Source organism: Syngnathus floridae, chromosome 1 (genome assembly GCF_059516105.1).
Source record: "Syngnathus floridae isolate MCC-2025c chromosome 1, RoL_Sflo_1.0, whole genome shotgun sequence".
Classification (NCBI taxonomy): Eukaryota; Metazoa; Chordata; class Actinopteri; order Syngnathiformes; family Syngnathidae; genus Syngnathus; species Syngnathus floridae.
The window spans coordinates 5,686,322-5,708,644 of NC_142413.1; the positions used below are offsets into that span (position 1 = coordinate 5,686,322).

General features: G+C 51.9%; 6 protein-coding genes across 17 annotated transcripts; 3 read left to right on the plus strand and 3 right to left on the minus strand.

The window, feature by feature from the left end:
* The first annotated feature begins 12 nt into the window (after nucleotides 1–12).
* Nucleotides 13–5,035, plus strand: LOC148403638 (uncharacterized). Of its 5 annotated transcripts, none has more exons than XM_088372880.1 (5): nucleotides 13–165; nucleotides 312–377; nucleotides 768–914; nucleotides 1,595–2,572; nucleotides 3,130–4,792. In XM_088372880.1, exons 3-5 carry the CDS (start codon nucleotides 798–800, stop codon nucleotides 3,175–3,177), a joined length of 1,143 nt encoding a protein of 380 aa, XP_088229006.1. In that variant the 5' UTR covers nucleotides 13–165; nucleotides 312–377; nucleotides 768–797; the 3' UTR covers nucleotides 3,178–4,792. The 5 variants fall into 5 exon arrangements, with proteins under 5 accessions (XP_088229006.1, XP_088229014.1, XP_088229030.1 ...); XM_088372904.1 differs by lacking the exon at nucleotides 13–165 and having other exon boundaries at nucleotides 201–377; nucleotides 3,130–3,211; nucleotides 3,990–5,035; XM_088372888.1 differs by lacking the exon at nucleotides 312–377.
* LOC148403639 (uncharacterized) lies at nucleotides 4,285–8,668 on the minus strand. Of its 2 annotated transcripts, none has more exons than XM_088372637.1 (4): nucleotides 8,530–8,668; nucleotides 5,367–7,312; nucleotides 5,174–5,272; nucleotides 4,285–4,950 (listed from the first exon to the last, which is right to left on the minus strand). In XM_088372637.1, exons 2-4 carry the CDS (start codon nucleotides 7,307–7,309, stop codon nucleotides 4,572–4,574), a joined length of 2,421 nt encoding a protein of 806 aa, XP_088228763.1. In that variant the 5' UTR covers nucleotides 7,310–7,312; nucleotides 8,530–8,668; the 3' UTR covers nucleotides 4,285–4,571. The 2 variants fall into 2 exon arrangements, with proteins under 2 accessions (XP_088228763.1, XP_088228755.1); XM_088372629.1 differs by lacking the exon at nucleotides 8,530–8,668 and adding an exon at nucleotides 7,787–7,969.
* A 1,118-nt stretch (nucleotides 8,669–9,786) lies between these two features.
* LOC148403640 (uncharacterized) lies at nucleotides 9,787–11,888 on the minus strand. Its single transcript, XM_088372829.1, has 2 exons — nucleotides 11,473–11,888; nucleotides 9,787–11,354 (listed from the first exon to the last, which is right to left on the minus strand). The coding sequence occupies exons 1-2, from the start codon at nucleotides 11,834–11,836 to the stop codon at nucleotides 10,444–10,446; spliced, it is 1,275 nt and encodes a 424-aa protein (XP_088228955.1). The 5' UTR covers nucleotides 11,837–11,888; the 3' UTR covers nucleotides 9,787–10,443.
* On the plus strand, nucleotides 10,727–14,678 carry cyp17a2 (cytochrome P450, family 17, subfamily A, polypeptide 2). 5 transcript variants are annotated; one of them, XM_088372755.1, is made up of 11 exons: nucleotides 10,727–11,133; nucleotides 11,224–11,345; nucleotides 11,480–11,600; nucleotides 12,476–12,629; nucleotides 12,701–12,821; nucleotides 12,887–13,025; nucleotides 13,193–13,422; nucleotides 13,482–13,568; nucleotides 13,642–14,063; nucleotides 14,127–14,230; nucleotides 14,300–14,678. In XM_088372755.1, exons 4-11 carry the CDS (start codon nucleotides 12,535–12,537, stop codon nucleotides 14,569–14,571), a joined length of 1,470 nt encoding a protein of 489 aa, XP_088228881.1. In that variant the 5' UTR covers nucleotides 10,727–11,133; nucleotides 11,224–11,345; nucleotides 11,480–11,600; nucleotides 12,476–12,534; the 3' UTR covers nucleotides 14,572–14,678. The 5 variants fall into 5 exon arrangements, with proteins under 5 accessions (XP_088228881.1, XP_088228871.1, XP_088228862.1 ...); XM_088372745.1 differs by having other exon boundaries at nucleotides 10,727–11,345; XM_088372736.1 differs by having other exon boundaries at nucleotides 10,727–12,375.
* Nucleotides 14,667–18,709, minus strand: LOC148403642 (uncharacterized). 2 transcript variants are annotated; one of them, XM_088372850.1, is made up of 5 exons: nucleotides 18,563–18,709; nucleotides 17,414–17,880; nucleotides 17,072–17,236; nucleotides 16,790–16,991; nucleotides 14,667–16,719 (listed from the first exon to the last, which is right to left on the minus strand). In XM_088372850.1, exons 2-5 carry the CDS (start codon nucleotides 17,556–17,558, stop codon nucleotides 16,002–16,004), a joined length of 1,230 nt encoding a protein of 409 aa, XP_088228976.1. In that variant the 5' UTR covers nucleotides 17,559–17,880; nucleotides 18,563–18,709; the 3' UTR covers nucleotides 14,667–16,001. The 2 variants fall into 2 exon arrangements, with proteins under 2 accessions (XP_088228976.1, XP_088228967.1); XM_088372841.1 differs by having other exon boundaries at nucleotides 14,667–16,725.
* Nucleotides 18,710–19,748: 1,039 nt separating this feature from the next.
* Nucleotides 19,749–22,114, plus strand: LOC148403643 (uncharacterized). Of its 2 annotated transcripts, none has more exons than XM_088372918.1 (6): nucleotides 19,749–19,892; nucleotides 20,367–20,634; nucleotides 20,773–20,918; nucleotides 20,985–21,124; nucleotides 21,193–21,351; nucleotides 21,479–22,114. In XM_088372918.1, exons 2-6 carry the CDS (start codon nucleotides 20,384–20,386, stop codon nucleotides 21,656–21,658), a joined length of 876 nt encoding a protein of 291 aa, XP_088229044.1. In that variant the 5' UTR covers nucleotides 19,749–19,892; nucleotides 20,367–20,383; the 3' UTR covers nucleotides 21,659–22,114. The 2 variants fall into 2 exon arrangements, with proteins under 2 accessions (XP_088229044.1, XP_088229054.1); XM_088372928.1 differs by having other exon boundaries at nucleotides 19,767–19,892; nucleotides 20,378–20,634.
* The last annotated feature ends 209 nt before the right edge of the window (nucleotides 22,115–22,323 follow it).

Consider the following 22,323-nt stretch of genomic DNA (forward strand, 5'->3'; position numbering starts at 1 on the left):
CCCTCCCCTCCGCCGCGTCGTGAGGACGACACACGTATTCGTTCATAACCTCCGCCATTATTCATCGCCCCCTCCCCCCCTGCAGGGTCTCTCGCTGTCTCCACGCCACCTGCTAATTGAACTCCTTCCTCCTGCCTCGCGCGAGCTCGCTTGTGCCAAGCCCAGGTGATTATACGCCCCCCTCCCATTATCCATCACCTCCCCCCCCTTCCCCTTCGCCGCCACTGACAGACCGACAAATCCCTCCCGGTGCTCCTCTCCCACCCCCCACCTACCCCTCCTCCTCCTCTCTCCATCTCCTTCCCCGCCAGCCATGATCCGTGGCGGGCTAATTCCCAGACGGTCCTCCTCTTCCTCTTGTCGTCCTCGCGGGCCTGGTGAGTAGCCTCATCTCCTCCTCTTCTCCTCCTCTGCCTCTGTGTGCGTGTGTGCGTGCGCGTGTTGGACCGCCGCATGCCGCCTTCACGCTTTTTAGCCTTTTACGAGCCGCCTTCAAGCCCCCCACCTCCCCCCTCGTCTTCCTCCTGCTGCGCCTGTGGGATGAGGGGGAGGCAGGGGCAGTGTGAAGAAGAAGGAGGAGGAGGAGGGGGGGCGTTAATGTGCCGCCCGGGAGAGTGGTTTCCTCTCGCGGTCGGCGGCTGCCGTGACCTTCTGTCACGCTGATCGGATAATTAGTCCCGCCTCCAGGGTGCGCTCTCATGCAGCCGCTTCCCGCCACAGGTCAGAGGTCACAGGAAGTCAACGTGCGTGTGTTTTGTCCCTTGCAGGAAAGTAAACAAAAGGTGCGGACGGCGGCCATGTCAGGCATGACGAGCGGCGTGTGCGTGGAGAGCGACCTGTCGTCCGTGCTCCAGCGGAGCTCGGCCTCCTCGCATCACCACCCCAATCACCACGGTTACGGAGGCCAAGGCCAGGTGAGTCAAGATGACTTGAAGTCAAGTCACACATCTCAAGTCTTGACCTTGCGTGAAACTCACTGTGGCGAAAATCGGGTTTCAAACAAGTCCCAAGTTCCTGTGGCATCCAAATTAAGCCACTCAAGTTGAGACAAAATTTCCGACAAGTCAAGTCAAGACTTGACCGAAGCAAGCCAAAAATCATCTCAGACTCTCTCTTGCCTTTGACTTGGTCGATGTTTGACCAACTAGCAGTGAGCTAAACGGTTAATGTAGCTTAGCCGTCTTGTCGCACAAGATGGCACTAGTTGTTGTTGTGACTGATTGACTAATCCACGATGAAACGAATCGACAAGTTTGATAATCGAATAATTGTTGAGACCTTGTCAAAAGGCTAATTACCCAAATCTTTAGAATTTCAGCCTCTCACCGGTAATTACTCTCCGATTGCTGTTCTTCATGAAAACAAACAGATTATCTTTGACTAAAATCGACATGTGTGCTGATTTTCTGACTGACGTTAAGCATTAAACCAGTGAGTCCATATTCATCATCTTGTGTTTTGTGTACTCTCATTTTGAAATCATTTCATTTTTCAACATAGCAATGCAAATTTTAAAATGCTTTTTTGATGCAAATGATCGATTAATCGAACAATCAACTTACGTGTGGTCCGTGTCGCCCCCTTGTGGTCGCAGGTGTCCACACTGGCGCCCATGCTGGACTACAGCAGCGAGATGGACCGCTACCGCTCCTCCATCGCCAGCTTCTACAAGACCAACGTAGACGTGGGCAACTTCCCGCAGTCGGCCAAGCTGGCGGCGCGCTTGGCAGCCGCTGCTCCCATCTTCCCCCCCGCCGCCACCAGACTGGGCGCCATGACCACGGCGCCCTGGGGCTGCCATGACAACGTCAACCACCCGGCGGCCGTCTTCTGGGGCCGACCCAAACCGGCCGGAGCGCACCACCGCCACCACCCGTCAGCGCCCACGGGTCACATGACCCCATCGCACTCCCACGGGAGTGGCATGCCTCAGGGCGGGGGAGCGGAGGAGGGGGGAAGGACTGAAAAACACTCAGCCGCCTCGCTACCTGTCACCCAAACGGCACACCACCACCCCATGGCGCCCAGCAATGCCAACTTCCTGCCCGGCTATGGTGGGGGGAGCGACTGCGGAGCGGGCAAGCAAGGACACACCCACCCGGATGTGATGGGCCTATCCGAGGGGGGCAGCTGCAACGGGGGCAGTGTTCTGGGAAGTGGCTTCCTGGGGGGACTGGGCTTACCCCCGGGCGTCATCGTCATGGCGATGGGTTCAACAGCGGGCGGGATGTCAGATGCCGGCAGCGCTTTCCAGATGACGGGTGGTCAGCGGGGGCCCGCGGACTGCCAGCAGCACTCTGGCTCCTCGCCCTGCCCCTCCTCAACCTCGCCCTCGTCGTCGGGCGTGGCAGCGGGCGGCGCGGTCCTGTCGCCACCATCGTCATCGTCTTCGTCCTCGTCGTCTAAGAGGAAGCGGAAGCGCTGCGGTGTGTGCGGGCCGTGCCGGCGGCTCATCAACTGTGGCGTGTGTTCGTCCTGCCGCAACAGGAAGACGGGCCACCAGATCTGCAAGTTCAGGAAGTGCGAGGAGCTCAAGAAAAAGCCGGGGGGCGGCGGGGGAGGGGCGCTCGAGGTGAGGGGAATCCAAATGAACATTAAATGTGAAATTTGACGGCACCGGCCTCACTCACACCAGTCACAATTTTATCTTTTTTTTTTTTGGATCCACGGTCTCCGGCCACACAACGCCAAACACAAAGTTTTTATTTCCTCAAAATAATTGGTGAGTTAATGGTAATTATAAATCTCATTTAACTAGATTAAAAGAAAAAAGTAGTTTATTTCGTGACTATTTCTTGTGAACGCGAGTCGAAATTGGCCCTACTCAGGTCACCTCTTAATCGTGTACGTACGCACGTTCGGCTCACTTAATGAGCGTTGCTGGACCCGGGCGACATCATCATTCATCCTCACTTCCTCCCGAGAGAGTCGCTAAAAACCGTAGCTAATTGGCCCGTACGCACACACGCGCACAGCGACAGGATGCGCACGTGCTCGCACATTAGGCTAATCTTTGTCAATTACGCGCTAATTGGAGCCGTGGTGCGAGCGTGAGTGACGACGTGGTGTATGTGTGCGTGTGGTCAGAAGGTCTTTCTCACTTTTTTTTTTTGCCTTAACCATCCTTAGAGGCCGCCATCCGTCCCGACCGGCGAGGCCTTCCGGTGGTTCTTCTAGTCTGCGCCGGGGGCCCAAACAGGAAGCGACACTGGTACGTTGGCACTGGACTGAGGACAGTTGGGGCACAAGCTGCCCACTGTTGGCTGCTAGCAGTGGAGAATCCGTGTGTCACTCCTTCTTTCTCAAAAATAAGACAGTGACTAATTATTTTGATTATTTTTTTTTTTAAATCAGTCACAAATGTTAGATTTTTTTATATTTTATTTTCAGGGTGAGGAAAATGCAAAATCAAATTCTAATATCGTCTAAAGGTTGCAGTGATGGTAGCTAATGCGCTAACGTAGCTCCACTAATGCTTGTCCCCAAACTTCAGCGTGACGTAAACTCAATTAAATAATCTAAACAAATTTAGTCCTGTTGGCCAATTTTGTGGTTTTAATCTGAACCTTAAAATGAATGATAACAATAACTCATGTATTTTTCTCACCGTTTAGTTTTGGATTGGGTGGTACAATAATTTATCGATCAATTGACGGCTAAATCGTTTGATCACAATCTGTTTTGATCTTTTCGAGGCAGTTCAATTAAAAATTGTCCTAATCCTCAAAATGTCCATTTTTCAACAGTAAATAATCTCTGATTTCTGTAGTCCCAATTTCTATAGTAGTCTGATTATCGTTTGGTTGCAGCCCTGAATTAAAACATAAAAAAATGTTCTTTTTAAATTTGTCACCGATTGAAAATGAAAAGAAAGAAAGACACACGGACTTTGTCGCTCAGAAGATGAGCTGTCAGTAAATACGTTTCGTGAACAACTCGGACGGACCATGTCTTCTGTTTCTTCAACCTGCTGTCAACGGTCCGGCAAGACTTTATGTGGGACGCGCGTCAAAGGACTACAACTTTCCTCAGGAGGACTACAAGGACCACAAACGCATTCACGGACCAGACAAAACAAGGAACGAGGAAGTTGCCCGACGAGCGTGCGTGCACGGGTTGCGTCATTCCGCGTGTGCTCATCATCCCCCATACTGGTGAGGCAGAACGCTGGTCGTCCTTGACAACAGAGCACCTTGTTGCTAGGAAACTGCTAACAATGGACCAGCACTTGAGCGCTCCAATGTGGGCGTGGCGGGGAAATGCTTCCACACAATGACAGACACGTTTTGAATCCCCTGAAAGTGTTTTATTGTCATCAAGTGCGTGCGTGTGTGTGTGAGTGAGGTCATCAACATCCACACTGCTAACTCAATTTCACATTAAATGCACTTAGAAATAAGGCTCAACATTATTTTAAAGCCTCGGTAGGTACGCCATCCAGTGGCCATGAATGAACACAACGGGATCTGACTAGAGTCCGGGATGCGTTGCCATGGAAACTGGGTTGAATATCGAGAGGCGGAATAAAAGAACAGTTGGGCTCACGTGATTGGAGAACGCCAGCGGTGACATCAGAGGGGACATGACATGCCAGAAGGGGAGGGCGGGGCACTGAGCTCGCCTCCGGCGGCCGCGTCGATTTGGAAGAGGTCAGTGGTGTGAGAGAGGAAGGCAAGGGAAGAGGAGGGTGGGGAAAAGTTGGCAACTTCCTCCTCATCCTCCTTGGTGCCTTCATTCTGACGTTTGAGTAGGGGTGCAGGTGTCAGTGGGGGGCATCTCACCTGGCAAACAGCCGCCGGCGGCTCATTTAAAAGGTCAACGTCCATGACGTCCATGACGTCCGCCGGCCCGCACACCACACCAGCGGCATCTGAGCTCAGAGACAAGACAGCGGGTAGATCTGAAGAATTGTCGCTGTCGCTGCTGTCCAGCGTGATGACGGGCGGTGGCCTGGCAGACAAGCAATGTAAAGTTACTTGTGAGTGAATTCGTTTGCCGCGACAAGCCGACACATATTCGAAGCTTTATCAAAACTACCGGTGGCCATTTTTTATGTTTTTATTACTACTTGTACTGTATGTTCAAGACCAACATTTTCTCATTTGGTTGAGATTGTGATGAAAATGTGGCTTTGGTTATCAGGGAACGCGTTTAAGGTCTTTTCCTTTTTTACCTGCTGTGTTGCTGCGTCTTCCGATGGCGTTTGGGTGGGACGATGCCCTCGTACACGATCTCCACGCTGGGACTACGCTCCCGTTCGAGCTCTCTCGTGCTGCCGGACAGAAAATTGGGTCAAGGATCACTCAAACAAACTCATCAATGTGAACGTCCGGCTGTTTTGATGTCAAAGAGGAGGAAGGTCCCACCTGTCGCCGCCGCCGGCCATCTTGCGTGCGTCATTCTTTCTCTTGCTGCGCTCCCTCCCTTGCCGCCTGCTTCCGGATTGGTTGTGCTCATCCAGGTGCCGGCTCTTGTACTTCCTCTTCCCGCCGGGCTTCTCGCCGCAGGAGCGTGACGGTGAGAGAGGGGACGACGGCGCAGGTGATGAGGAGCAGGCGGGGGAGGCGGAAGAAGATGAGCGGGATAATGAGGATGTTGACAATTGGGAGTATTCCCAGCTGAAGGGTGACGAGCTGATGGCGAGCGGAGATCCGGAATCAATGCTGGAGAAGGAAAGGGAGCGCAGCATGGGCGGGTAGATGGAGCGGTTGGGATTGGCCAAAGTGCCGCTTTTCCTCATACGCTCTTGGCTCCTCCTCTTCTTCTTCTTTTTTTTGGCAGCAGGTGGCGGCGGCGAAGTGAGCATGCGGACCGGACTCACTGAGCCCGCCGCGGGCTCTTTCTCTTGGCAGGCGGCCGAGGTGGAGGGCGGGATGACGGGCGACGAACGCTCGGAGTCGGACGACAACTGCACGAGCTCCGGCGTGCGTTCGGCCATGGGCTTTTTGTAGCCCACGATCATACACTCGCCCTCGTCCTCGTCCTCCTGCGTGGCGGGGCTGGAGAGCGGCGACGTCAACGAGTACGAGGGGCCTGGCGTCTGGTCAGTGCGCTGCCTCTGGGCCTCTTCCTCCTCTTCCTCGGAGATGGCAATTACAGAGCTGGAAGCGGAGCCGCTGCCGTCGGCAGGCGTTGGATGGTAGGCGGCGTGCAGATCATACTCGTCCAGGCTGAGCGGCGAGCGGGCGAAGCAGACCAGCTCGTGGACGAAGTGCTCCGTTTGCCCCAAAAAGTAGGGCTGCAGCTCTTGCTCCACGCTGGCCGTGTCCTCTAAGCCGAGGTGGGCCATTCGCGCTGTGATGACACGCTGCACAATGCTCGTCACCGGCTCGTGTGCGCCGAACAGCACCGTCAGCTCGCGCCTCAGCCAAGGCCGCAGTCGGCTGGGCTGGCTTGGGTCCCGGCGGAAGCCATCCGCCGAAATATCACGCTGCGGCTGGGTAGCACCGGCACCTGCCACGCCGCACACACGGACGCCGCTACGATATAGGGCGCGGCGAAAGGCCATCATCTCGCCCTCCCTCAGAGGCCGCGCCGCCATGCCTTCTTGCTGGAGACGGAGCCTGGCAGCCAATCGGGTGAGAAGGCGGCGCGACATTTGACCCGCCGCGGCTTCACCGAGGCCCGATAAGCCTTCAAATATGACGCCCCGATCAGCCAGGTCAGCCCCGGCGCTCGGGTCGAAATGATGCGGGGCCAGAGGAAGCGGCGGGACGTCCAGGTACCACTCCCAAACCCCTTGCTCATCCTCGCTCCTTCCCGCTCCTCCTCGCTCCCTACTGCGGCTTCTGGTGGCGGCTACGGTGTCATCATCCACCCGATGCCTCCTGAGCATTAGCCTCAACTGGTCGCTCCTCGCCGCCGACGCCATGGCGGCTACCATGGCCACAGTGGCCGCCACACTGCTGTCGTTGGGGGCGGGACGCAGCATGTATTCCTTGAAGTCATCCTCGGCGCGCACGGAGTGCAAGATGGAGGCGAAGGGTTGCTTGCAAAGCGGACACTCGGCTTTGTTGTGTGACCACTCCTGGATGCACGGGAAACAGAAGCGATGCAGGCAGCGGTCCAAATACGCCATGTTGTTGAAGCGGTCCAAGCAGATGGGACACTTGGAATCGGGCGACGTCTCTTCCGACATCAGAGCTGCTCGGGCGGACGTCGTGGAACCTGACGACGCGGCGGCCTGCGTATCGGCGCTAGTTTTCTTCCTTCTGCGACTTCCTCGAGTCCTCAGCGCTTCCTCAGGTGGGCGGTCGCTATTGTTGGTGTGACGGCGGCGAAGACGCAGCTTCATCGCCGTGGGGGCCATCACCTGAGCACACAAGAGACGCAACACAATGTCATTGTTTGTGGAAACACAAGATTTGTGTGAGAAAATTGAAGCAGTAGCACACCAACACTTGATTAACAGTGACCGATGCACAATGTAACATCGTACCTCATTGTTTATGGAAAATCATCATTTGGCGTAAGTGACTGGGTGCAGGTGAATCGCGAATAAAAGTGCTTTTTTATTCATATGTGATTGAATGCGGCCGATCAAAAACATTTAGAGAGCAAAATTAAAACCACCATCACTTGAATTGACTGTATAAGGCAAAGGGAGCCACAGATAAAACCTTGCTTTGACAACAGCATATTAGCTGCGTCCCGTCTCAATAAGAGAAACTTGTTTGATGTTCTTTGTACTACATTAAGATCCTCTTTGATAATTATATTAGCATGCTAAGCTGGTTAGCTTCCACACCGAGGCGAGATCAGTCACTTTCGCTGCTCGATCTGGCACCTTTTCATGAGGCTCTCACTCATCCGTCGGCAGCCGAACTTGCTCCTTGACTTTGGGTGACTCGAGGAGGGAAAGACGCCCCTATCCCGTCAACGTATCGGTGAATTTTTGCGCCATATTGGCCGACAAACGAGAAGCTGAGCTTCTGCTTCTGGTGGACTTCTGAGACGTCATCAGTGGTGGACGGAAGTGAGATACTTCAAGTGCCCGGATGTGCTTGCCCCTCCATGATGCAGCTCATAGACAAGATGTCTAAGGTGGGTTAGCCTGTCGCGTACCATGGCAGGTCGTCTGCCATATTAGATGTGGCAAATGTACACAGAACCAGGGTCAAGGCAGGGGCAGGGCTGGCCCGGTTCCATAAAAGTTGTGCCCCCTCAAACTAAATCCCTTCAAATAAATTATATTTGATATATTTGTATTATCTCATGCCTCCCTCCTCTGCTCTACTTTTGAATGTTTTGCTTGGCCCTTCAAATATAAAAGCAGGTTTGTGTGTGTGTTTGAATAGATGCAGTCAAGCCACTCATTTACGTACGCAGGCAGTAGTTTATACGAATTGGGCCCCTCATGCATTTCTTGTGGGCCCCAAAGGTCTGCTTCTACAACATGACTAAATGAATTACAATTCATACATCCATGCATTTTCCAAACCGCTTATCACAGACATCCTAAGAGACATTGTGAGCGATATACAGTTATTCAACTTCACAATTATAATCACAATTAACTGCGTTACGTACCTTGTGAGTTGTAAAGAGCCATGTTGTGGCAGACCTCAGTATCAGGCTTCTCACTCAGCAGGCTAACAGTTAAGGGTGGGGTTTTATGTTGTCTTTGTTGCTTTGATGACTTGTATCTAGCTACAGTAGTTGATAGACAGTTATGTAATAAAGACGTGTTCCTTCGCTTTAAATTTGCCGCAATGTAAAAATGATGACTGTATTTCCTATACATTTAAAGAGTCAACATTTTAGCATCAATAGAATTCAAATGACTGTTATTGCTGCGTATATGATTAGCAGATATGAAAACAATCCCAAAACTACATGAGTCTACATCTGCCAATGTATTTATCATTGCTGCTGTAAAGATATGCATTGAAATATTAATAGTAAACATGATATATTTAATATTTACAAATCGAATCTATGTCCATCCTTATCGTCATCATCATCATCATTATCAACTGTGTGCGAGTGCGTGTGCGTGTGCGTGTGTGTGTGTGTGTGTCATGGCATTAGGCAAGTCACTGAAAAGTCAAGTCATAGAAACAACTAGAAAAATAGAGCCGCGTGTTATACAAACATGGAGGTCATGTCACTTTTCACCCTCATGCAAGAAAGTCTATTGGACCTGAATATGCTGTTGCTCTCTCTTCAGTCCAAGCCTCTTTTCCAACTCCCAGCATGCACCTGCTGGGCCCACGTGCGCCTCCGGCCCTCCCTGTGTGGAGTTTGCATGTTCTCCCCATGCCCGCGCAGGTTTTCTCCTGGAACTCCGGTTTCCTCCCACATCCCAAAAACATACTTGGTAGCCCAATTGAGCGCTTCAAATTGCCCCTAGGTGTGAGTGCGATTACAGATCAAAGTCAAAGTCAAAGTCAGCTTTATTGTCAATTTCTCCACATGCCAAAGACACACAAAGAAACCGAAATTTCGTTCCCCCTTATCCCACGGTGACAAAACATGGCCCACAACAGACAAACAAGTAAACAAGTACAACAACAGCGTGCTGAACAAATAATGAATAAAGAACACAACAAATAAATAAATAAGAGGAGATGGTTTTTGATCTTTGTGTGCCCTGCGATTGGCTGGCAACCGGTTCAGGGTTTCCCCCGCCTACCACCAGATGACTGCTGGGATAAGATCAAGCTTGCCCGCGACCCGCGTGTGCACAAGCGGATGGATGGATGTTGCATTACTTGACTGACTCCGAAGAACTTCTATTTCTGAACTGCTTTATCCTGGGCTAAGATGCTTCAGGGTCACATGACCAACCGTTGTTACAAAATCAGGTTGGCCGACCTTGATTGTTACGCGTCGTGGCCATGGCGACGCCTCACGATGCCACAGCGACCTTGTCTACCGAGCGCTGTCGAGATGGCTCACACAACTTTTGTTGCTATGGTAACCCAATCTCCCAGTTCCCACACTCACACACACAGGAGGGCGCACGCTCGTGCGCACACTCACTCAAACACTGACACACACACACACACACACACGGTGACAGTTGATGATGATGATGATGATGACGACGCTAAGGAAGGATAAGGAAGGAAGGAAGATTCGATCCAGCTATTTCTTGCTTTTTTTATTGAAGCATCTTTATTTGACTTTGACTTCAAGCAGGGACATTAAACACATATCCCACAATGCATCAGTGCACGTCACTGAAAAGTCACATGACATGTCATAGAAACATCTAGAAAAATAGAGCTATTGTACAAACATGGAGGCCACGTCACTTTTCACCCTCATGCAGGAAAGTCTATTGGACCCGTCCGTCCAAGCCTCTTTTCTGACTCCCAGCATGCACCTGCTGGGCCCACGTGCGTCTCGTGAGGAGGCCAAAAGTGGATCTTCTTCAGGTCCTGAAGGTTTTGCCAACGCCACCACGGTGACACGCTCCACTAGATGCTGCGCCGCGCCTCACACGGCGCCCACGGCAAGCGAATAGGCGGCCATCATCTGCGCTCGCAGCTGTTGCTTGATGTGCACGCGCCCGTGTCGCTTCCTCTCGTCGCTGCGTGCGAAACGCTTGCCGCACACGTCGCAAGAGAAGGGCTTCTCTCCCGTGTGCGTGCGCGTGTGCGTGGTCAGGTGGTCGCTACGGCTGAAGCTCCTCGCGCAGACGCCGCACTGAAAGGGCTTCTGTCCCGTGTGGACGCGCACGTGCCTGTTGAGTTCGTCCGAGCGTGAGAAGCGGCGCTCGCAACCCTCCACCGAGCACGGGAACGCTTTGGCCTTCGTGCCGCTCTTGGCCAGAGCTCTGCGGCCTTTCCGGGACACTTTGGCGCCCGCTGTCACGCTGCTCAAGTGCACGGTTGGGAAGGCGCCGTGCAGGAGGGACGACAGTAGGTCGGGGTCAAGGGTGGAGGGGGCGGCACAGTGGAGGTCCACCTCCATTTTGACGTGGTCTCCTCCAGTGCCAACTTTCCAGTTCTTCAGCCAGTCTTCCGGTGCCACCACTTCCTGCTTGACCTCCAATGCCTTCATCTCGCCCTGACCCGCGTCTTGACTCAGAAGAGTCTCGATAAAGTCCGGAGCAGGCACCATTGCGAGGTATTCGGCCCTGCAGCTGGAGCCGGCAGACTCGCTCTTGACGGTGGCCAAAGGAGGGTAGGTGGCGTCCACCTGCTGCTCCATTTCGGTGCAGATTCCTACAATCTCCGTGATCATGTTGAGGATGGCGTCCGCTGTGCTGCTCAGCCCCACGGCCGCCGGTGCAGGCGGCTCAGGCACGAAGCTGCCGCTGAAGTCGAAGGAGGGAGAAAGCGAGTCTGAGTCGCTGAAGTCAGAGAAGAAATCTGAGTCGGAGGCGTCGGTTCCCGGTGAGACAACTGGATGACAGAAAAAGGAGAGGGGGGACATTTGTTATTGTTGCATAACAGCACGATGACATCGGCGCGCAAGCAAGGAGACGACAGTGACGATGATGGCGATGCTTCGGCAACTCACCTGTTAGGTCGGCCTCGTTGACGTCGTAGCGGTTGGACTCCACGCTGTCCACCCAGGCGCTGCACGCGTCCTCAAAGTCGGACAGGAAGCTGCAGTGGCGCTCGGCAAGCATGGCGGTCGACCAAGAGGTAGGAAATCCCTCTGAGTGGTTTTCAGTCGGGTTGGCGAGTCCGGAGTTTGCGTCGCTGTACTCGCTCGGTGCCGAGGATGCCGAGATCCTGCGCTCGCTGGTCCTTTTATACCCTCTGTCTCCGTGGCAACGCTGGTGCTGTCCCATTGGCGGAGAGCGGCGCGAGGGATTCCCCCCACCGTGGACGTCGAGAATGCCCAAACATGGCCGACTTCCTGTGGTGACGGTGGGCATCCCCGCGCCATAAAAGGAGTGGCGGGCTTTCCTCACTGCGGCAATGCTTCTGACACCCGCTGCCGATACTTGCGCTCTGTGTGTGTGTGTGTGTGTGTGTGTGTGTGTGTGTGTGTGTGTGCGCGTGTGTGTGTGTGTGTGTGTGTGTGTGTGTGTGTGTGTGTGTGTGTGTGTGTGTGTGTGTGTGTGTGTGTGTGTGTGTGTGTGTGAGAGAGAGAAATCTGCAAGATGAGCGTAAACAACAATATTGTCTGTAAGAGCAAACACAAACATTCAACATTCAGGTTTGCTGCAGAGGGTGGGATGTGGTTTCCATGGCGACCGGAGCCCATTCACACAAGCGTTAATAAGTTGAAAAATCAAAGACGCCAACATGCTAGTGGCTGGTGTTTCCATGGCAACCATCCAAGACCTAGCCTGTGTTTATCATGACATGCGCCAATCTACATTGGGCCTGTTTTGGATTGGGACGCGCCAAGATATCAGCAAGGTCGTCTGACGCAGACAAACACGCGCACGCAACCTCTGACCTGCGCAAGGTCTCTCCACGGCTCAGACTTTAAAAGGCGGGCCGCTTCGTCTATGTTGATTCCCTCGCCATGGCTGAGTATGTTTTTTCCGTCTCGCCATTCCTTCCAGTGCTCCTTGTCCTCACCGCACTCGCCGTGCTGGTGGCGCTTGCTCCTCGCTCCAACGGGATGCCGGGCCTGCCCCGTCTGCCCGTGGTGGGCAGTCTGCCTTGGATGAGGGGTGGCAAACCTCCACACCTGCTTTTCATACAGTTGGGCCGAAAGTGAGACCTTGAACCTGTGGACCGGGACGGCTTCCTGCGCTCACTAAAGGTTGCGTGTGTGTGCGCGGCAGGTACGGGCCATTGTTCGAGTTGTTCCTGGGGCCACATCGCACCGTGGTAGTCAACGCCTACGAACACGCCAGAGAGGTTCTGCTGCAGCGAGGGCGAGACTTCGCCGGGCGCCCCAGCATGGTGACGCCCCGTGAAGCCCTTGAGCGCTATTTGCGGCACATTTCAACAGACGTGACGTTCGGCAGGTGACCACCGATCTGCTGACCCGAGGCGGGAAAGACATCGCCTTTTCCGACTACTCGCCGCTGTGGAAGCTGCACCGCCGCCTGGTGCACACTTCCTTCGCTCTGTTTGGAGAAGGAAGCAACCGCCTGCAGGACGTTGGTAGGTGGCTGCCGAGAAAGTAGCAAGTCATTGCTTTATTAGCGGTTCCGTTTGTCTCCATGCTGGTCTCGCTGGAGGATGGACAAATGTTTTGGACCAAGCTAAGTTTGAAATCTGAGGTTCCTAATGGTCTGAGGTGACAGCCTCCGATGATGACATTTTGTCAGTTCTGTCCGAAGTGGACGGTCTGTGCGCAGAGCTGCTGTCCAGCAAGGGGTGCAGCTTCGACCCGTCCCTCGCGGTGACCACGGCCGTCACCAACGTGGTGTGCACGCTGGTGTTCGGAACCACCTATAAGCACGGCGACAAAGAGCTTCAGGAGGTGATGCGCTACAACGACGGCATTGTACGGACCATCACCAGGGGAGGACTGGTTGACATCTTCTCCTGGATGAAGGTACGAGACATCACATTGGTGTAACTCGGCCAGGTCACGAACATTCTGCTGCTGCTCAGGTGTTCCCCAACGCCTCTCTGAGTGAGCTACGATCGTGCATCATCGTGCGGGACCGTCTCCTCACGCAAAAACTGCATGAACACAAGGTGAACAATGTCAGGAGAGAGCACCAGCTTCCCGGATGTGGGGACTATCCACTGAGAAAAGTCTCGCCTCCAGGCAGCACTGAGCAAAGGTGACCCTCGAGATCTCCTGGACGCCTTGCTGAAGGGTCAAGGGTCCCCCGGCCCCGACGGGGCAACCATCACAGACGACCATGTGTTAATGACGGCGGCGGAAGCCTTCGGCGCCGGCGTGGAAACTACATCCACCACGTTGCTCTGGATTCTGGCCTACCTACTGCACCACCCCGAAGTACACGCTCACAAGCATTTAGGTTGCTTCGCCGCATTTGTTGACCGGCACCTCATGCAGGTCCAGGAGCGGGCGCAGAAGGAGCTGGATGAGCAAGTGGGCGAACGAGCTGTGCGCACGTCGGATCGCGGGAGGCTCCCGTATCTGGACAGCATCATCTACGAGGGGATGCGGATCCGGCCAGTGAGCCCGGTGCTGATCCCACATATCGCCGTGACCGACAGCAGGTACACCAAACGAGCAGCGGGTGCCACGCGCGTGTGCGGGCTGACGTCGGCTTCTCGCCGTAGCATCGGATGTCACACCATCCCCAGTGGAACTCGCGTGTTGGTCAACATGTGGGCCATCCATCACCACCCTGACCACTGGGACAGACCGGATCTGTTTAAGCCAGGTAACTCTGCCCCACATGCCACAAGTAAATGGTAAATTGGACCTACAAGTTGTCATCAAACTTTTCCAGATCGCTTCCTGAATGATCAGGGTCAGCGGGTCACACCCTCCTGCTTCCTGCCGTTTGGGGCGGGGCCACGCATCTGTGTGGGCGAATCGCTGGCCAGGATGGAACTCTTCCTATTCTTGTCCTGCATGCTCCAGCGAATGAGCTTCATACTGCCAGATGGGGCTTCCCCTCCCAACCTGCAGGGGCGCCTCGGCGTGGTCTTGCAGCCTCTGCCTTATAAGGTCGCCGTCAGGCCGAGGGCAGGGTGGGAAGTTGGCACTCATGTTTCCTAACCAGTCGCTATGAAAACATCACATTTTGTTATTTTTCTCATTCAATGACGAACATAAGCAAGATCTGAAATGACATCATGTGCTTCAATAAATACTTGTGTTGCTCACGTGATCCGTTTATTTAGCACAGCTCACACACAGACACATATTCAAGATCATAATTTTTCCAAGAATTGGCCTTCCTAGCGCTTCGTCACGACACAAACAGGAACTAACGACGAGCAGAGAAAAACCGAACCCGTCGACGCATAAAAGTCGGAAACCAAATGCAAGTGTTGTGACTGAAGAAGCTAAAAAAAAACACACATCCGTTTTAATGGCTTTACAATAGATTAGGTGTCCCTTTTCAAACGCTTGCTAACATTCATTTTTTTGGGTGACAAACTGTGCGCTACTGGTGATTAGCGCTAGGCTCCTGGGGAGTTAGCATCTGGCTAGCACTTACAATCAAGTTGTGTGTTCTGACTAGAGTAAAAAGCGACAAAAGTGAGAAAGAAGAAGAGCGCTACAAACTTGGCTAGTTGTAGTAACAGTAATCCACCACAGAGGGCGCTCTGCAGATGCAGTCCCTCAGCTAAAGAAGAAAAGCACCACATCTAGCACAGAAAAGAAGGTTGAAGTGGAGTCTTATTTTCCACTCACCTGTCTGTCAAGTAAACGGTACAACAGGAAGTGTCTATGTCCAAACAGGAAGAGTTCATGTCAAATCAGCAGGTGTCCTGTCCACTAAGGAAGTGTGCATGACCAATCAGAAGGTGTGCATGACCAATCAGGAAGTGTAGACGTACAATCAGGAGGTATCCGTGTCCATGTTGAATCAGGGAGTATACGTGTCCAATGAGGAAGTGCGTGTTGACATTCAAACCGGAGATGTCCAACCTGGAGTGTACATGTCCTATCAGGAAGTGCACGTCCAGTTCGTAAGTGATGCGTTTGCGTTCAAACAAGAAGTGTCCATGTCAAGTCGGGCGGTCTACATGTCAAGCTAGAAGTCAACCCCACCTAAAAATGCATGTCCAATCAGGACGCATCCGTGTCACGTGAGACATGTCCACGTCCGACCAGAAATTGTCCAACGACAAATATACATGTCTAATCGGTGTGGATTCACGTCCAATCAGAATAGGTACATACAAGCCCAACCGGAAACAAAAGTCCAATGAGGACGCATATGCATAAAACACAATGCCCCAATGTCCAATCGGCAGGTTGCCCAGACAAGCAGGTGATGTCCACGTCCAGTCGGGAGGTGCCCGTGTCCAATCAGGACAAGGCCATGTCAAACCGAATGTGTCTACTTCCCAAAAAGGAAGTGTCATCATACATCTCATCGGGAAGCAGATGAGAAATGAAGATGGCTGGAGCTTTCTATCTTTTGGGATCTCAAGACAAGCCTGTCAATCATCTGCCGGGACAACCGCCTCTGTCCATCATGCTGTGTCCACGACGACCACAACTTCGCCCACCTCCTCAGGGGGGTGGCACGGTGTGGCGGCGCACTTGGAAGGACAGTCCGCGCTGTCATGGAGAAAAGAGTTCTTTTCACCGGCGCCGCTCTCTGGCTCGCCGTCCTCCTCCCGCGCCTCCTGGCCCTGGACACGGCAGCGACACACCTCGATGCCCGAGTCGCCCGTCAGTCTCCGATGACGGTATTGGCTCTCGTCGGCGTCCACGTCATCTTCGTTCTCCCCCTCCTGCGGCTCCGCTTGAAACACATCCACGCACGGTGAGAAAAGCGTCTGCTTGGGCGGAGCCTGAGTTGACCGTGTGGGTGAGGGAGCATCCGGGATGAAAGAAGTGGAGGGAGGGGCGAGGGGAGAGGGGGTCGTACACCCGTCGGTACCGGGTGACCCCGGCATCTTGGGAGCGGAATCCTGGTCCATGAGCAGAGGTGGGATGGGGTTTGCGAGCGGACTGGTGGCCGGCGGCGAGCTGACTTTTGAGGAGGCGGCCGTGTCGGCGAGGGCTGGCATAGTGTCGCAGCCAGGAGAGTGAGGTGCCAGCGGGGGGGTCTCCATGGCGACATCAAATGCGAGGGATGCCACCTCGCTGGGTGTGGAAGGGTGGCTTGTGTCTGTCTCATAAGTCAGGGGTGCGGAGGGGGAGGAGCTACACGGAGAGGAGGGGCAGCAGGAGTCACAGGAGCAGCTGGAGCTACAGCAAAGACAAATAGCACGTTTTAACCTGACCTCTTCGGACAAACGTCTCGGCTACGCACCTGTTGTCCGAGCTGAGTGAGGAGGGCCCGCTGAGCGGGCGGTGCAGCAGCGGGTCGTGCTGCATGAGCAGGTGGGGGTCGGCAGTGCGGGGGGGCTGCGGGTATCGCGGCGTGGTGAATACAGAGCTGTAGGGGGGCGGCGGAGTGGAGGGCTGCGCCGCCACTTCCTCGTACGACGGCAGCTTGAGCGACGCCAGGAAACCTGCGCACGGGTCACACGTCAACATTCGCTGTGACGGTGCAGCTCCTCGTTCGGAGACACACAAGGTGCGACCCACTTACTGAGGTCCAGCATGGAGGACGGGTAGGAGGCGGTGCCCTGGTAAGCTAGCAGGCTGATCTCTCGCTGGCGCCGCTGCTGCTGCTGCGCTCGCACTTTGGCTCGCCGGTGGCGGTACGCACAACAGCAGCTGAACATAATGAGGGCCGTCCACAGCAGCCAGAACCCTGCATGTGACATCATCATCACCTATTGCAGTGCATCAAATGACCGTCATTACTTTTCAAGATGTATTGTGAGCTACAATAAGGGCATGACAATACTCAAGATACATTGAAAAGGCACTATAAAAGTCACTCTATGGTGACGAGACAGTGTGTAAAGAGTGATTGCCAACAACTCACACCAAAGCTCATAGTAGTACGTGCAGCAGCCCGTCTCGCCGCAGCAGTGGCCCGTCTCACACAGGTAGCCGCCGTTAGCGTTGGCACCAGGGCAATAGCGCGGTCTCCCCAGCAGGGGCAGGCTACCACTGGAGTGGTACTCCATCGCACCCCTGCGCCGCCCTCTTCCCTAGTCCCGCGCCACCGCTAGCTGCTTGTGCTAACCACCTGCTAGCCAATGACGAAATAGGCTGATCCTTTTTGGTCCATTATTGCTACTGCAAGTCAATTCTGCCCCTAGGCCCCCAGTACCCAGCTAGCTAATAGCCACTAACTGAGAGAAGAATCGTCTTGAGTTGTTAGCCTGTTCATGTTTTGACAGCACAGAGGTCGCAAGCTACACCGCTAACTGGCCAAATCTTTCAAGCGCCACACAGGGGGACACGACAGCAGGTGGAGACAAGTTGGCAGCCGAGAGGCGATCCCCGCTGCGGAGACACAAGGCATACGATGCTGTAAGAAAGCATTTGCGACTAGATTTTCATTTGATGATGTGCATAGTTGTCACACTTTAATGTTCCCTATGAACTTCATTCAGCCTTGTCAACACCTTGTCCAACTTGTTGCATGTTTTAGTACACAATTCAAAATGTGATCCTTGTTAGTGTCATCTCAGTCTCATAATGTCACAATGTAAACAGAATGATTAACACTGAAAGTAAATTTCGAGATATATATATATATATATATATATATATATATATATATATATATATATATATATATATATATATATATATATATATATGTGACTTTTTTAGAGGTGTGCCACATTTTATCCCCATTGTAAAATATGTGCCATGGCTCAGTAAATGTTTGGAAAATAAATGTACCCCCGAGCTTCTTAGTAGCTATTTTAGTAGGATACGATGTTGATTTTGCCCCCAGCGGTCATATGTGCATTGGCTGCAGTTGCCATGACAACTGTAGGCGCACCGACTCACTAGCGTCCCCTAACTTTCAAAAATGTCATTACAAGAGGTAGCTACCAGGTTTATCGCTTTCACACTCGGCTCAGAGCAAAACAGCCAAGAGATGATGGCGTGTGGCCCGTGAACGCCACATCCGCACACACGTACTGTCCACACACAAGACAAACACGACACGTACCGCTCCATTTGTCCTCGCTGTGGGCATCTGGTTGGTTGCGTCGGTGCCACCGGGGCCTCCTCGCTCTGCCTGGAGCCTTCCCCGCCTCCTCGGTGAGACCCTCCGCCAGCCCGGCCGCCATCAGCTCCCGTCGCGCGTCGAGCTCGTCGCACTGCGCTGCATACGTCCGGTCCACTTTCGAAACAAAAGCTCTCTCCTTGGACTGTTTCAATGTGATGGGGACGATAAATTAATACGCGATTCTCTTGCCATATTTGACTGTTAAGGTTACATTTGATAAAGAAGAGCAAACATCAACAACATCATACAGCGGTCCTCCAATGTTGAAATTAGTTCCAGCTGATGCACTTATTTTGAAAAGCAGCAAACCGAACATAATCACTTCGACTTGACTTTATTTAATTTTTTTTTGCCGTTAGCAAAAAAAGCAAGCAGTCATAATAACTGGTATTTGTTATCATTCCATTTAAAGTGTCTATGTTATTTTGACCAGTTATTTTTTTTAAATGTATATATATATATATATATATATATATATATATATATATATATATATATATATATATATATATATATATATAAATAAAATCATCACTGTTGATTTCACATGCCGGAGGAATTGCTGATATCTGATTGGCTGATGAGGCGGGCTCCTGGCCAATTACAGCGCGTCGTACGCTACATGCTTCTTCCCCTAGCAACAAGGCAAAGAAAGATGTGTTCGGAATCTTTCACCCGTTTGTATTGAACGATTCTGAAAAAGAATTCTTTATGTATGTATTAATACAATGCAAACCCCGCCCCCGATTTTGTGTTTTGTGCAAATATTTTTCACAGTCCTCATCTCGTGAACTTTTTAATAAACACAGAAGCAATAAATTAATCTGTGTCAATCGTATCCGATTTGCTGTGATCATTCTCACGTGGAACTTGTTGCAAGACTGAAAGTGCACAACTTGTGCTCTGACTGTCATTAATCCATTCACATGCACACTAACTGTATTTTAGTACATATATGCCACTTTTATTGTGATGAATAAAATGTACTTTCATAGGCTTTGTTACATTTAATATTTGTCTAATATCACTATACCAAAGTCGCTTACATTGGTAACCGTAAATAAAGACTTAAATAAACCTTTGTCTCAAATTTGCCACATCCAATATGGCGTCGATGTGTACGTACAATTTTGAACAGTATAAATAACCAGTCCAAGGGTCTAGCCAATATCTTCTTGTGCGTGTTTATTGCCTGCAATCTTCGTTTCTTCCACTTACTTTCTCTTTTCACCCTTTTATAACGAAGAAGGCAACAGAAAGACCAAGATAGGTGAGATCGCGTCTCACTAACATATCAATGCAAAGGACCAGCTAGTTGTGGTAGTCAGTGGTGGATACTCGCCACCAAGTCAATTTACTTGATGACTGTACTGCACCATAACATTCACTACACGAGTCTTTACCAATACTTTGACTTACGTACACGAAACTTTGTCACGTTTATTCGTGTATTTGAGTTCAAAATATTGTTAAAAAAGTCAATATAGGCAGGCTTGTTTTCTAACGATCCATTGTTTTGTTTCTTAGGAAAAGTTTCAATTACTTCTGCGGAGTTTGATCAATTCTTGCATTAACTTATATCAAGAATGCCAATTGTCCTAAAGCAATTTTACGCGGTGCTATACTACACTGCTCTACTTGTTGCAGTTTTGTCATGGGACCAGTGGGCCATTGGCTCAGTCAGTCTGTTGCACACACTGTGGCTTTCATAAATTCCTCTCATAACTCTCCTCCTTGCTTGAAGAACATCCACAGACCAAGATGTCCTCTTCAGCCTCCACTGCGCCGACCGTCCCCCTCAACACTGGGGTTCAGATGCCTCTTTTGGGTTTGGGCATGTACAAACTGTGCGGTGGCGAGGCCGTGCTCCAAGCTGTGGATGCGTCCCTGGCTGCGGGATACCGGGCCTTTGACAGCGCCGCCGTGTATGGGAATGAAGCCGAGCTGGGTCGTGCCCTCAAGGAGCTCCTACCAAAATACGGCTTGACCAGAGAGGATGTGTTCATCACCAGGTGTGTTGGTGTGTCTTATTCAAACTGGCTGTAGACTTATGATAACCACCCCAATTAAAGGTGTTGTATGAGCACTTGTACTACATACAAATCCCACTGGCCTGGCGACTGTTGATACTTTAATTCTTATCTCTGCAGTAAACTGGGCCCCAACGATCAGGGCGAGGGCGCCACAAAAGGAGCCCTCCACAGCCTGTCCAACCTCGGCATGGATTACATCGACCTCTACCTGATCCACTGGCCTGGGACTCGGGGCCTGGATGTGACTGACCAGCGGAACCCAGGCGCGTAGATGGATTTGCGTAAGAGCTTCTGTCGCATTCCTCGCTTATTACGATTGTGGCGAGCAGGAAACAGAGCTCAGAGTTGGGTGGCAATGGAGGAGCTGCACGCACAAGGGCAACTTAAGGCCATTGGGGTGTCCAACTATACGCCGGCACACATGAGGGAGCTCATGGAAAGCTGTAAAGTGCGGCCCGCAGTGCTGCAGGTACGTAGGAGGACCAAATATCGGACGTGCTTTATCCACCTCGATGTTGACGCTGACCCCTCCCTCAGGTGGAGTTCCACCCACTTGAGCGCCAGGCCGAGCTGAGGAACGTGTGCCGGGAGTTTGGCGTGTGCTTCCAGGCCTATTCATCCCTGGGGAGGGGGGAGCTCCTCACTGACCCGCAGGTGGTCCAAGTGGCCGAGAACTGCAAGCGCACCCCTGCTCAGGTGAACGGCTCACTTACTAACTGAGCTTTTCTATCACAAATTAAAAAGCATTTAAAGTGACCGCAAAATTTTAAACCGTATTGAAGTTGCTGATTCCCGCTCTTGTTGTATTTCCCGTTTGCTTCAGGTGCTGCTGCGCTGGGCAGTGCAGCAGGGCGTCCCGGTGCTCCCCAAGACGTCCAATCCGGAGCGGATCCGAGAAAACGCCAGAATCTTTGACTTCACGCTGAGTGACAGCGACATGGGCAAACTGTCAGCTTTGGAACGAGGACACAGGTTCTGCTGGGATCCCTCCCAAGTGGTGTGACGGGACCCACCGCCGACGGCCTGGCTTGACTTGATTCATCCTTTTAATAGCGCCGCCATCACATCGTGATTACAATTCACATCCATAGGCAAAATTAATCGCACACTGCTGTGCCTTCCACATTATGTGAAGCCGTTGACAACAGTTAACTCATCATGACAACAAACTTAAAAAAATGACTGATGAATAGATTGCATCATACTCACCAGAGATGCTGATTAATAAATCAGTATGTCCACTCCACAGATGTATTTTGCCAGTCCAACTTGCCTGTAACAAGTTTTGTTCTCATTAACCAATCAAAGGACAGCAAAATGCTAATGTCATCAAGAGCCAACGAGGACAAATTTGCAGTATCAGTTCTCAAGTTACCAAGGCCTGTAACTTATGTAAATGTTCTGAGTCACATTATGAGGCTTTTGTCCAACCCAAAAATAAATGCCACTTTTTTGTGTCCTAAGTATTATTTATTCAGGACAGCATTAAGGATATGAAGTTTAACAGCTGTAGAGAAAATGCATGTACAAATCTCCATTAAAAAAAAGAATTCAAATCTTTTCCACACAGATTCAAGTAATACCATTGCCAGACTGCACATGCCCAAGTTTCTTTCTTTTTTTTTTTTTTTTTTTTTCTTCAGTGTGACTTCAGCATCATTGCGTGTT